The 13,670-nt window shown below is 44.8% G+C and overlaps 1 protein-coding gene across 1 annotated transcript in view; it reads left to right on the top strand.

Annotated features, from left to right (window-relative positions):
• The window catches only part of ATP10A (ATPase phospholipid transporting 10A (putative)), a 181,279-nt gene extending 176,946 nt beyond the window's left edge, over positions 1-4,333 (top strand). The window contains 6 exon segments of the mRNA XM_060155373.1: positions 246-446; positions 2,424-2,504; positions 2,583-2,687; positions 3,120-3,307; positions 3,452-3,966; positions 3,969-4,333. Coding sequence (XP_060011356.1) covers positions 246-446; positions 2,424-2,504; positions 2,583-2,687; positions 3,120-3,307; positions 3,452-3,966; positions 3,969-4,111 — 1,233 coding nt within the window. The 3' untranslated portion in view covers positions 4,112-4,333.
• The last annotated feature ends 9,337 nt before the right edge of the window (positions 4,334-13,670 follow it).

The raw sequence follows: 13,670 nt of genomic DNA, 5'->3' as shown, positions 1-13,670 counted from the left end.
CCTCCAAGGGCTGTTGGTGGGAATTCCCAGCTGGCAATGCTGGTCTTTGATGCTCGAGGGATCGAGGAGGGAGGAGAAGGGGGAGGGAGAGACAGAGGGCACCAAAGTGAGGACTGTCTTTGGAGACAATTTCTGCCTATAAATTCAGTCTTTACAGTCAGACTCTGCAAAGCCCTCAGCTCCCTTGGACAAGATTCTGCAGGGCAGCTGAGAATTGCTTGTTCCCACTCTTCCCTTGATTGCAGATGTTCGTGGGCCTCCTGTTTTGGTTCCAGTTTTACTGTGGCTTCTCTGCATCCGCCATGATTGACCAGTGGTATCTGATCTTCTTTAATCTGCTCTTCTCATCGCTTCCCCAGCTTGTGACTGGGGTGCTGGACAAGGACGTGCCGGCTGACGTGCTGCTGACCAAGCCGCAGCTCTACAAGAGCGGCCAGAACATGGAGGTGAAGCTCCCCTTCCCCCCACCCCATCTCCTGGCCCTCCACGCTCCACATCCAGCTCCTGGAAAGTTCAGGTCCCACACCTGCCTTTAAATGGACACCCTGGGCAGACAGAGAAAAACAAATATCATATGATATCACTCATGTGGAGTCCAATTTTAAAAAATGATATAAATGCACTTATTTACAAAACAGAAACAGACTCTCAGATTTCGAAGACAAACTTACAGTTACCAAAGGGGAAATATTGGCGGGGAGGGATAAATTAGGAGCTTGGGATTAACATACACACACTACCATATATAAAATAGAGAACCAACAAGGACCTACTGTATAGCACAGGGAACTCTACTCAATATTCTGTAATAACCTATATGGGTAAAGAATCTGAAAAAGAATATATATACGTATAAGTACATCACTTTGCTGTACACCTGAAACTAACACAACATCATACATCAACTGTACTCCAATAAAATTTAAAAAATAAAATAAAATCTTCCAAGAAAAAAATGGACACTGTGGAACAAACAGTTAAAATTCTAGAATCTGACCAGTGGGAGGAAAACAAAGAATTCTGTCTCTTGACTGCAATGCATTTATTTAAGTAGAGGGTTGATTGGTTGTGGTGATGGTATCAGGGGTGTATGTATGTGCCCAAACCCATCGAAATGTGTACATTTAAAGTGTGTGGTTTTTGTATATCAATTTACATAAAGCTTTTTGAAAAAAAAAAAAAAGATTTTTTAAAAAGTATACTGAGGTGAAAACTGTCTTTACACCAGGAGTCTCCAGGAGCCCAAGGAAAGCCCGTTTGGAATCCAAGTCACGTGGGATGACTGCAGGCAGAGCAGAGATTTTTCTAAAACACCCCCAAAGAAATGTGATTTCCTTTGAATGGGGATTAATGGGAAAATAAACCCTTAGGGAAACCCTGGGAAGAACAAGTGAACACAAACAGATGATGTAAAATACATGTTTACATCAGTACATCACATAGATTGACGTGCTAATTACCAGCTGTTCCTAGCTGGCCATTAAAGAAAGCCCTGTGAGTGCTTCTCTTGGGCTGGTTGGAATTATTATACGAGTGCCCAGGGAACGGATCCCCGCATATCCCACAATGGTCTCTCATTCGGAACTGATTTACTGAAGAGTGGACTTCCCCACAGGCAGCCTGGGGTAGGTAGGGGGCTGCTTAGGGTCAGGTAGATGAGGAGGGCCTCCGCTTGTCACCTGTCACGTGGGGGAGCTCTTGCACTCAGCCAGGCCTCACGTCCTAGGTGGCCACAGGGAGTTTGTCCTGGGGACAAACCAGAAGGGCCTGGCTTTCGTAAGTGCTCAGTAAACGCTCATCCTGCCTGCTCTGCGCGTCCTGCGTCCTGCGTCCTGCGGGCCAGTGCTGGCACCAGCAGCTCAGAACTCCGCAGTGCCAGATACAGATTGGGGCATCCAGATAAGGAAGACTTGATTAGTCTGTTTCAAAGTCATTTTTTGCCCATGGTAGACAGCTTTTTGATTTTAACATTAGGAAACACCCATGATCTAATTTTAAAATAACTCACTTTTAAGAAATATTCTAGCGGGTCCACCAACGGAGGGAAGCAAAGCCCTGACAAAGTAGGCAGCTCAGGTTGGGGCAGATGCCGGAATTTCATGCACTAATCCCTGTCTAGGGAAATTCCTTATGGGATTTAGAAAGCATTTTCATCTTTCTGCTGTTGACTGAGAATGCTTTAGCAGGCCTTGTGGGCACAAATGCTCGCAGTGACTTACTCAGCCCCATGTGCCCCTGTAGGCCTTTCTGTAGTGTTTTTTCACCAGCCCTCCACACTCCAGGATCTCCCTCTCCAAAGTCCTGAATTAGCAGGTGTCCCTGGGGTGCTTGACTTGTGCCTTCATGGCCCCCGTAGGTGACGGAAAACCATTTGAAGAGATGAGGCCTTTCCTGTAATCTCCGTGCTTGTTTTTGTGTCTCAGGAATATCGGCCTCGTACGTTCTGGTTGAACATGGCTGATGCTGCCTTCCAGAGCCTGGTGTGTTTTTTCATTCCCTACCTGGTAAGTTGGCACCCGGCCCAGCCTTTCCCACCAGCTTTATCTGGCGACACACAGACACAGGACCTCGCTGTCTTTCAGGCCTACCACGACTCAGACACAGACATGTTCACCTGGGGGACCCCCATCACCGCCATCGCGCTGTTCACCTTCCTCCTGCACCTGGGTATAGAAACCAAGACCTGGGTGAGAGTTGTGGGCCTGATCCAGAAGGGGGCTGGTCTGCGATCTGCTTACTTCCGTGCACATTCTGTGAGATTGAGCAGAGATTTGAGTTGGGGGCTGGGGGGGACTGCAAAGCTGGCCTCACTGTGATGAGAACAAAAGCAGATGCACAGGCCGGCCATGCACACGCAAGGCCAGGGTGTGGGAGCAGCACTTGTCCCGGGCAGTGCTGGGCTCCTGCCTGCCTGAGCCCCTCCACCCCAGCTCTCCTTCCCTGTCCTTCCCTTGGCACCTGACTTCCGTCTCCCCACTTGTGTTCAGGCCGGTCCACCAGTTCTCAAGGCTCCATGCCCCACCGACCACCCTGTTCCCACTACGCCCTCTTACATCCTCCACTTGCAGAGGACCAGTGCATTTTTGTTGAGATAAAAGCCCTTTCTTTTTCCCCCTCAGACCTGGCTCAACTGGATGGCTTGTGGCTTCAGTATACTTTTATTTTTCACTGTGGCTTTGATTTATAATGCTTCCTGTGCAATGTGCTACCCTCCATCCAACCCCTATTGGACCATGCAGACGTTAATGGGCGACCCTGTGTTTTACTTCATTTGTCTCATAGCACCCGTCGCCGCGCTGCTGCCCAGGTGGGTATCAGGGACAGTGGCCTTTGGGTCCCACGTGGGCTCTGACAGCATTCTCCTTTGTTGTGTTCCTGTACCGTTCATGTCTCAGAAGCTCAAAGGCCCCACTGCAGCAATAGCTGACTGTGTTCTATATGTTCTTTCCAGATTGTTTTTCAAAGCCCTGCAGAGGAGCCTTTTCCCCACCCAACTGCAGCTGGGACGTCAGTTGGTTAGAAGGTCCCCCAGGAAACTCAGGGCTCCCAAAGAGACCTTTGCTCAGGGACACCTCCCAGGAGAACCGAGGACGGAACCGTCAGAACAGAGGAGCATCAGTGCCTCGGGGTCCTTCTCCCAGGACTGTAGCTCGCAGGTGTTTTGGCATGCACAGCAGTCGTCCTGCTCTCCAGAGGCCAGCGGGGAGCCCAGCGTGGTGGACATGGGCATGTCTCTGAGGGAGGACACCCTGCTGGAAGGGCTGGGCAGCCAGACCCCAGGGTCCTCCTCACCAGGGAAGGTGATCCCGGAAGGCTGTCCAGGGGACTCCAAGATGAAACCCACAAGTGCCAGCAGGGCAGCTGCCCTGTCGTCCATCTTCAGCCTGCCCAGCCTCAGCTCACTCAACTGGATTTCCTCCCTCTCTCTGGTCAGCGGGCTGGGAAGTGTCCTACAGTTCTCCCGAAGTGGTTTACAGATGGACAGGCGGGACGGCGAGTTCCTACCCAGCCCCCCGCAGCCAGACCAGGACCTGCGAGGCTTGAGTGGGCAGACCACGGACTACTTCTAGGACCTCCTTCCAGGGATTACAGCTGGCGGTGGCAGCGGTGAAAACCTCGAAATGCTTTTTTTATAACATAGATGTTAATATTATTTATGTTTATTATTTGCACAGAAGAGTTCTAGTGAGATGTATTTTATATATTTCCAAGGCTAACACAGGAAATGAAAGGTACCAAAAAAGAAAGTTTATTTTTTAAAATTTCTAACTAGAGTATATTGAAAAGAAAAATAAGAGCTTTATCATATATAAAAGTTTAAAGAAGAGCGACACTTGAGAGGTGGGTTTAGATTTATTTTTTCATCTCATTTTATAAGAAAATGCAGTCTGATCGGTTTTCTTCAACACGTGTGATGTTTGCTTTCCCCTAGTGGAAATGCGTGTGAGCACAGTGAACCCTGGGCGGGTGTGGACGATGTGAGGGGAGGTGACAGGCACGCACACGGCCCCAGCAGAGATCCCCACTGTCTGTCTCTTAATCCCACCACTGGGAGGGTGGACTCTGCTTCACCAGGAAAGGGAAAGTGAGAACTCTGGGAAAACACACATACACACACACACACACGAAATTCATTCCAACATTCTACTCTATGCAGGCATTTGGTAAAGACCACCTGTAGGTATTATAGTTCCTATGTAGGGTCTCGCCTGTTAAAATCATAACAAGCAATAAACAACCTTCACTTTGCAAAGAGAACGTTTCGGGTTGCCACTGTTGTGTGGTATTATTAATACGTGACCTAATGTTACCAAATGCAAGTTCATGTGCTTGGCGCACAGTGAGGCCAAACAAACCAAAACATCAGAGTTTGGATCAGAGAAAAGCTCATTGCAGGGCTAAGCAAGAACGGGTAGCGCGTGCTCAAAAATACCCCAAACTCCTCAAAGGGTTTCAACAAAGCATTTTTAAAGGCCAGGTGAGAGAGGGACATGCCAGGGTCTGTGATCAGCTGTGCACAATTCTCTGATGGTGATCAATCCTTAGGGCTCATGATCATCAAGCATTAATTTCTTCCTTCTGGTGGTGGTACCAGCATCTGGAAAACTCAGGAAATATGCATCAGATACTATCATCTAGGTACTTCAGAGAGGAGCTATAGCAGAGAATATGGGGGAGGGGTCTGTCCTGGGAAGACCCCGTAGGGTCCTGCTCGGTTACACTGACAGAACATATTCTGAGTACTCCAGGGCACTTCCTCATGGCAAATCCTTTTAGACCCTGTGGAGGAAACAGCTGGGTGACATGCAAGCTGCACATTGGGACACTGTGACATAGGCTACACCAGCTCCCTGCACCAAGAGGCTGGGCTCTTTAGGTTTTTGTCTTATGAGTCATTACTTCTGTCTCTAAACAGAGAAAAAGAGAAATAAAAGATTATAAGAATCCAAGGCAGTTGTATAGCATTTGCTCTTCAGAACCCTCTCTTTAACTTTGCCAGCCATTGTGAGTTGCCTGCTTGCTCAGCCTGGGGATGTGAAGTGAGCAGGGTGTGCTCCTGCTTAGGACTCCTGTGGCTGCCTGTCCCCGGAGCAGCAATGTGCAGAGGTCGGAGGATCTCAGGACTAAGAAGTTTCTGAGCACAGCATGCCAGCAATAATGGCTGGTTACCCGGCATGTGTGGCTCATTGCATGTGACAGAAGATGCACCTCATCTGGTCAGATGGAAAGGGACGGCAGGCCTCATGTCTGCAAGGCCAGGGAGAAGGTGGGCTCCAGGGCAATTGAACATGCAACTCAGACCTGGGCTTTCCCCTTTCTCCCTGCACTCAGCTTTCTGGGATCAGCTTGATCCCAAGGCTGGCTCTGTTCTTGGTAATGACATGACTGGAACCATCCCAGGACATGTGCTCACATCATGCTCCAGAGGAGAGAGAGGGTGTCACTCTCCACATCCTGAGCAGAGTCTTGGTTTCCTTGACCTCATGCAGTTGCAGGACAGCCTTAAACCAGTTACTGGAAAATTGTGAGAATGTCCTGACAGGCTCCAGGTTGGAGCTGAGAAAGGTCAGCTTCCCTCCAAGTAACTGGGCTGCATGAGTGGATACTCAGGAATATCTGGGTCCTGTTAGTGGGGCAAGAGAGAAGAAGGAGTGGAGGGGCTTCAGCAGCCAGCAATGCCCAGGACTGAAAGTGGTGCTGTCCTAGCCCACCCCCTCCCCCCATGCCTGAGATTACCTCATGTTTTCTTGGAGCAACACATATGAAAAGAATTTCCCTGGGAAGATACACAGCTCTATCATTTCCTGAATTAAGGTAATGGTTGTTAGTACAAAGTACAAGAAGAACTAGACACCTATTTACCTGAGTATCTGAGAATTCAAAATGCCCCAGCTTCCAGATTTTCCTGCACTCACAATCTACCTTCTTTCCAAAGACATCTTTCTTCCATAGATACTTTCTCTTGGGAAATGGAATGATCCAGGAAGTGGCTTTGTGAATATGCCTACCAAGGCCATTTCAGAGAAAAAAGCATCATAAAGGGCATTGGCAGTTAGCTGCCCAAAGGATGAAGAATATTTATAGAAGCCTACAATAATATTATCACACGCAGCTAAGTTTGATCTCAAATGAACATACTACAGAGATGAACTCCATGATTATCTCAGAAGAACCCTGGGAAGTACATGTCACATCACTCAATCCTAATTACAAATCCAAAATAAAGAAGGCTGCCTCTGCTCTTGGTGACAAAATGGATGGACTAAATATATGACATTATACAAAACCAATTTTAAGTTCTTGGCGGTCAGATCTGTGTCCTCTTCACCTTATACCCTTGGCAGTAGCATAGAACCTAGCTCTTAGAATGCACTCAGGAAATGTGTGGTGACCCCAAGAACTAATGTTTATGCTGAAACACTAAAGGCATTCCTGTTAGAATCAGAGATAAAGGAAAGTTGCTTGTTATAACCCAGTATTATTTAATATTTTTTGGAACTTCTGAGTAATGCAATAAGACATGAACTTTTAAAAAGAATGAATATTGGAATTAGAGACCAAATTATCATTACTTACACGTATTGAAACCGTGCACCTCAGATGGGACTTGAACCCGTGGGCCAGACTCAAACCCAGCCAAAACCCAGGTTGGGACTTGAACCCACTGTCTTTTAATTGAAATCACACACCTGATCTCAGGACTTAGTGAAGCTCAGGTTTTTTATGTCTCATGGCAGAAAGAATTCAGTGAGAGACAAAGTGATAGGTAAGAAGTGGATTTATTTAGAGAGAAACACTCCACAGATGGAGTGTGGGCCATCTCAGAAGGCGAGAGGCCCTGAAATATGTGGTGGTTAGTTTTTATGGGCTGGGTAATTTCATAGGCTAATGAGTGGGAGGATTAGTCTAACTATTTTGGGGAAGGGACAGGGATTTCCAGGAATTGGGCCACGGTCCACTTTTTGACCTTTTATGGTCAGCCTGGAAACTGTCAAGGCACTGGTGGGTGTATCATTTAGTTGATGTATTATGATGAGCATATAATGACGCTCAAGGTCTAGTGGAAGTCAAATCTTCTGCCATCTTGGACCTAGTTGTTTCTAACCAGTTAATGTCCTCGATGGCTATGCCATTCTTTTAAATGTTGTACCCTGCCCCCTTTCCTCCTCTTTCATTCCCCAGAGATTTTACTCCTATATTCTTCTGGGAAGTAGAGGGGCAACGGTCCATCTCTGTAACTGCTTCAAGGCTGAGTAGGGGGATCGATCCTGCCTGTCAGGGAGTAAAAATCTCTAGATGCTTGATCTAGGGACCCCAGGGACAGGACAGCTCCTTGTTTTAAGTTGGTATGGGCTGGAATCCTCGCACAGCCATCATCTTGATATGGAACTGTTGTGACTGTTTCCTTAGCCTTCCTATGAATCTTCTTGATGATGAAGCACTTTTTGTAACAGCATCAGAGTACAAAAATAGCCATCTATAAATGACAGAACACTTAAAAGGCATGATTAAACCTCTGATTACAGTGTAATTGATAAAGAAACTTGGTTACAATAACCAGAATTAGGAATGATTACATTTAACTTAACATACCAAATAATCTTAGTTAAGTATTTTTCTTTGAGATGCCTCAGGGGCCCTCTAAAGCATCCCAAAGTTAGCTGTAAATCAAAAGAACTAATTAAAATTTGATCTTTGGTGAGTTTGTCAAAAAGTTTTAAAATACTTGGTCAAATACCATCATAGGTCACTGTGAGACAATACTTATTCCTTAACCAAAGTTAAAAGAGGTCTCAAAAGCAAAAACAGTTCACTTAAAGGCAAAGAAATTTACATAATCTGTTATCAAAAGCAGCATTTCAAGAAAACTTTGCAGGGAGAAACCAAAGCCAGTCTTGCCTCAGCCTACTCCCAACAAAATCCATTTGCCCAACTAAATTTAATCCAATCTTAGAAAATCCTGATCATGCACAACTCTTTTCAGTATTTTTTTTATTCCTCACACCTTCTTTCATTGAAGACATACATCTTACTTGCCTTAAAAGTTTTTTTCACGTCGAGTTAATTTTCTTACTGACAAATTTGCTATAGGAATAACATAAACTTGACCTTCAGTAAACCTAGGTACAACAGAAGAAGTATTATACTTAACATTGATGACTCTAAAGACGTGTCTATATTAATTAAACCAACAAGCTTAAGCTAGCTTTAATACCAGATATCCGTTCAGTACTGAATATTTCCCAGATCATGTGAACCTGAAATTCATTTGGCTGGTTTTCTTCACATTTATGAGTATTTATATAAACACTTAATTTTAAAAGCCAATTAAATAGAGCTGTTTTATGAATTTTGGCAGTACCATACATCTATAACACATATATAGATAGGTACAAACAAAAACCTCATAGCTCCTGTCTCAAAATTTCAGCCATGAGTCAGGTACAAATATGTAAAACCCATCATTTACAGAAGAGATTGGATTCAAATTGGGCTTCTGGCAGATGAAACAAATCAAGGTCACCTGTCTAGATGGCTAAACTCTTTTTACTAATGTTTACAGAAAAGACACTTAGGATTTCTATTTATCCTTGACAAGTCATGTTCTAAATTACCCCCTTTTTCAAAATTTGTATTTTAAAAGATGGTGGAGATAAGTGTTCCTGGAGAAGACCAGGTAGAACATTTGTATCTTTGAGAAGGCACAGGCAATTTCCTCCTAGGATGACTTTTGTTCCCTTAAGGTCAGAAAAATGAATTTTTTCTTCTTTTCTTTTCTTTTATTTTTTAAAAAATATTTATTTATTTATTTATTTATTTTTGGCTGTGTTGGGTCTTCATTTCTGTGCGAGGGCTTTCTCCAGTTGCGGCAAGTGGGGGCCACTCTTCATCGCGGTGCGCGGGCCTCTCACTATCACGGCCTCTCTTGTTGCGGAGCACAGGCTCCAGACGCGCAGGCTCAGTAGTTGTGGCTCACGGGCTTAGTTGCTCCGTGGCATGTGGGATCTTCCCAGACCAGGGCTCGAACCCATGTCCCCTGCATTGGCAGGCAGATTCCCAATGACTGCACCACAGGGAAGCCCCTCTTTTCTTTTTTTTCCCTCGAACAACTGTGTGGCCACCTCAATGATATCAAATGACTGATACATTCATTCACCTATGTTGTAATGTTTTACTTTCCCTCATTTAGCTTAGGGAAAAGGGCTTCCCCAGAAAATTTTTATCAGGCTCCAAATATCAGCTATGGTTAGTCTAGTTCGATTAGTGACCTCCCATTTTGTAATGTATTCACAGACACTTTTGAGGATCTTCCCTGGTTTAAGAAATTTGTGCCTTATATTCAGACACTCTGTAACCCTTTTTAACTTAATAATCACCAGCTGGAAATCTTTGGCGAAGCCCGGAACCTCACTATTCCATACTCCAGGGTCTACTAAGTCTTCTATTTTAACTCCAGATTCAATCTGTTACTTTTCTGCTTTCTGTTAGTATCATATGGTGGTGAAGGTGTTTCCCTTGCCCCTCAAGAAACAGAGTGGCCCCTAACATAGTTAATAAATCTCTTCCCATTAAAGAGATGAGACTATCAGGTACAAAGAGAAAGGAATGTAGAAACAGCTGGCCATTGATGTTGCATAAAAGGGGTTCCAGGAAAGTGTGCCACTGCCTCATCTCTGACACCCCCATTACATACTCCTTATGACTGCTAAGGTTTCCAATCCTTTGGGTTAAGACTGAAAAGGTTGCACCAGCAACTATAAGAAATTTTATAAAGTGGCCCACCATATCAGTGACCACCCGAGGCTCGACATTAGTTATATAGATGGTATCTCTAGGCAGAGACACCTTTGGCCTTGGGCCGCTTCAGTCTTCTGATTGTAAAACCATCAATGGCCGAGGGGCCCCCCATCACTCTCTGGCATCTGGGGCATTCCCTCTTCCAATGTCCTGGCTATTTGCAAAGGGTGTAATGATTGCAATCCTCATTCTAGTGCCCTGTTTGTCCACACAGGGTACATTGGTCCTGTCTGGGTGCCCGTGGGCCTAATAGTCTGCCAGGGCCAGATTGGCCCCGAAAAGCTGGCTTCCCCTTTGGTGGTCTCTGAGCAGACAAAGCCACTGCCAGCATTTGGGCCTTTTGCATATTTTGCTGGGTGCATTCATTCAGCCTTCTCAGCCATCTCCCTATATTGAAAACTTAATAAGCCAATTGAAGCAAATCATTCATTGGAGTCTGAGAACCAGCAGTTGCCTTCTGAATTTTGTGCCTGCTGTCTGGGGCAGACTGGGCTATGAAACTCAGAACCAAAAGGACCTGTCCCTCGGGGGAGGAGGGATCTATGTTCATATACTTCCTAAAAGCTTCCATTAGTCTCCCTTGGAAGACTGCAGGATTTTTGTCCTGTCCCTGTTGGATCTCTTTTACCTTTTTATAATTAACAGGTTTTACTGTAAGTTTCTTCATGCCCTCTATTAAACAGGTAATCATATGGCCTTGTCTATCTCTTATCAATAGAATTTACCCGGTAATTCCATTGTGGGTCTACCTCCAAGAATGGCACTGTTCCCCACCCAGTGTACTTCATGGCCCTATAGGGTGGGTCAGTTAAAATGTCCTCTGTGTTCTTCCTAGAGTTATCCCTCTGAGCTACACATTCCTTAAATTCCTTTGGGTTTCACTGTCTAAATACAAGGCCGTGAAAATTTGAACATACAGAATCTCACTCCATTTTCATTTTCTTCTACAGTATAAACCTAACTGCAATATAGTATCATAACTCAGGGACCCATTTAGTGGCCACTTTTCTTGGCTTTCTAACTAATATTGTGGCCAAACCTGATTATATAATGTAATATGTTTTTTCCTTTTTAATTCCTGTTGTCTGAATTTTTTTTTTTTTTTTTTTTTTGCAGTACTAGGGCCTCTCACTGTTGTGGCCTCTCCCGTTGCAGAGCACAGGCTTTGGACACGCAGGCTCAGCGGCCATGGCTCATGGGCCCAGCCACTCCGCGGCATGTGGCATCTTCCCGGACTGGGGCATGAACCCGTGTCCCCTGCATTGGCAGGCGGACTCTCAACCACTGCGCCACCAGGGAAGCCCCTGTTGTCTGATTTTTTTCCCCCAATCCCGGAGGATATGATCCAGAGGGGTATTGGTCAGGACTGATGTGGCTTGACCCATTTCAGACCCAAGCCTGAGGTGAGGTCTTTAATTTCCATGCTATCCAAAAGTTCCCCTCTTATGTCAAAATCCACCACGCAATTTGGTCAAGATTTGCACTTATGATTTTAGGTGCTATCCCTTCCAAGGTAGCCTCCCAACCAGGTGTTAGTGCCCAAAAAGTTGCCACAAAGGAATGGTACAGAAGGTGTCCCCCACAGTGTTGATGATGAGTGAGAGTTGGCCTAGCTGCAAGCTGGGAATAAATGGTCAGCACTTGTCAATAAAAAGTACATCTTGGCAGCCACACACGTCGTCTGGGGTTAAGAAAAGAAAAAAAGAAATGAAACAGGAATGAACATAGAATGTAAGAGAAAAACCAGAGTCAAGGAGAAGAGTATAGATTACCAAATTCTGCAGTAATAATTCTGTCCTGGACCTGCTGTTGGATGTGCCTAAGCATAGCCATTCCACACCATCTTTCTATAGCAAACCATGCCAATTGCCATTATTCCTCTGGTCTGGACCTAGATTCCTGATCAGAGCCCTGAAGCATTCGGGGTTGACCAGCCCATCAAAAATGGGCAGACATTGGCAGAGCATACTCCCCAGTACACCTGGCTCATGGAATCCCACAAGCCCGTCTACGACCAAGACCTAACTCTCAACATTTTCTTACCTTATCACTGTCCCTTCATGGTTGCCAGCTGAAACTATGCACCTCAGATGGGACTTGAACCCACGGGCCGGGACTTGAACATGGCCAGAACACATATTGGGACTTGAACCCACTGTCTTTTAACTGAAAAATCACACACCTGGCCTCAGGAGTTACTGAAGCTAATGTTCTTTATGTCTCATGGCAGAAAGAATTCAGTGAGAGACAAAGTGATAAGTAAGAAGTGGATTTATTTAGAGAGATACACATTCCATAGACAGAATGTGGTCAGTATCAAAAGGTAAAAATGGCCCTGGGAGAAACACACTCCACAGACAGAGTGAGAGCCATCTCAGAAGGTGAGAGGTCCTGAAATATGAAGTGGTTAGTTTTTATGGGCTGGGTAATTTCATAGGCTAATGGTGGGAGGATTATTCCAACTATTTGGGGGAAGGGGAAGGGATTTCCAGGAACTGGGCCACTGCCCACTTTTTGGCCTTTTATGGTCGGCCTCGGAACTGTCATGGCATTAGTGGGCGTGTCATTTAGCATGCTAACATATCACAATAAGCAGTTAATGAGGCTCAAGATCTACTGGAAGTCGCGAATCCTTTGCCATGTTGGATCTAGTTGGTTCTAACCAGTTTTTGTCATGTCCTATGGCTATGTCATTCTTTTAAAGTTGTGCTCTGCCCCCCTCCCTCCTGTTTCATTATGGTTGTATACCCCAAATTCAAATGAATAAACTAGAAGGTTTTTCAGGACTAACAAGAGGAAGCAATAAATGGACTAACTACAAGGGAAAAAAACTAGTTTTTCTATAGAGCATGATGGGGAAAAGGAAAAGTTCTCATTCACCAATACAACACCAGCACTAACAAAAATTTAAAAACCTAAGAATACTCTAAATAAGTATAAAGACAACCTACCAGAGTTTAGGAAGACGTTAACCAAAGTCTTAACTATAAAGACTTGCCTCATTTCTAGGTTAGAAAATTAAGTATTGGGGATTTCCCTGGTGCTCCAGTGGTTAAAACTCCACAATTCCACTGCAGGGGTCACAGGTTCCATCCCTGGTCCTGGTTGGAGAACTAAGATCCCACATGCCACGTGACATGGCCAATTAAAAAAAATAAGAAAGAAAGAAAATTAAGTATTGCAAAGGTACTGCATTCCAAACACAATTTCTATAGCCTTTAAAAATGTTTAGTTCTTTTTTGTTTCTTTTCCTTGTTTAGGTATTTTTGAAATTAATAGAATGGATCTAGAGTTTATCTGGCAAGATATACAGGCAAAAATATCAAAGTATATTCTAAAAAGTAAAAGTAATGGAGAGACCAAATAGTAAA

The sequence above is a fragment of the Lagenorhynchus albirostris genome, chromosome 1 (assembly GCF_949774975.1).
Source record: "Lagenorhynchus albirostris chromosome 1, mLagAlb1.1, whole genome shotgun sequence".
NCBI classification, from domain to species: Eukaryota; Metazoa; Chordata; class Mammalia; order Artiodactyla; family Delphinidae; genus Lagenorhynchus; species Lagenorhynchus albirostris.
Note: the sequence above shows the minus strand (reverse complement) of the source record. Positions and strands in the feature narration are given on the sequence as shown.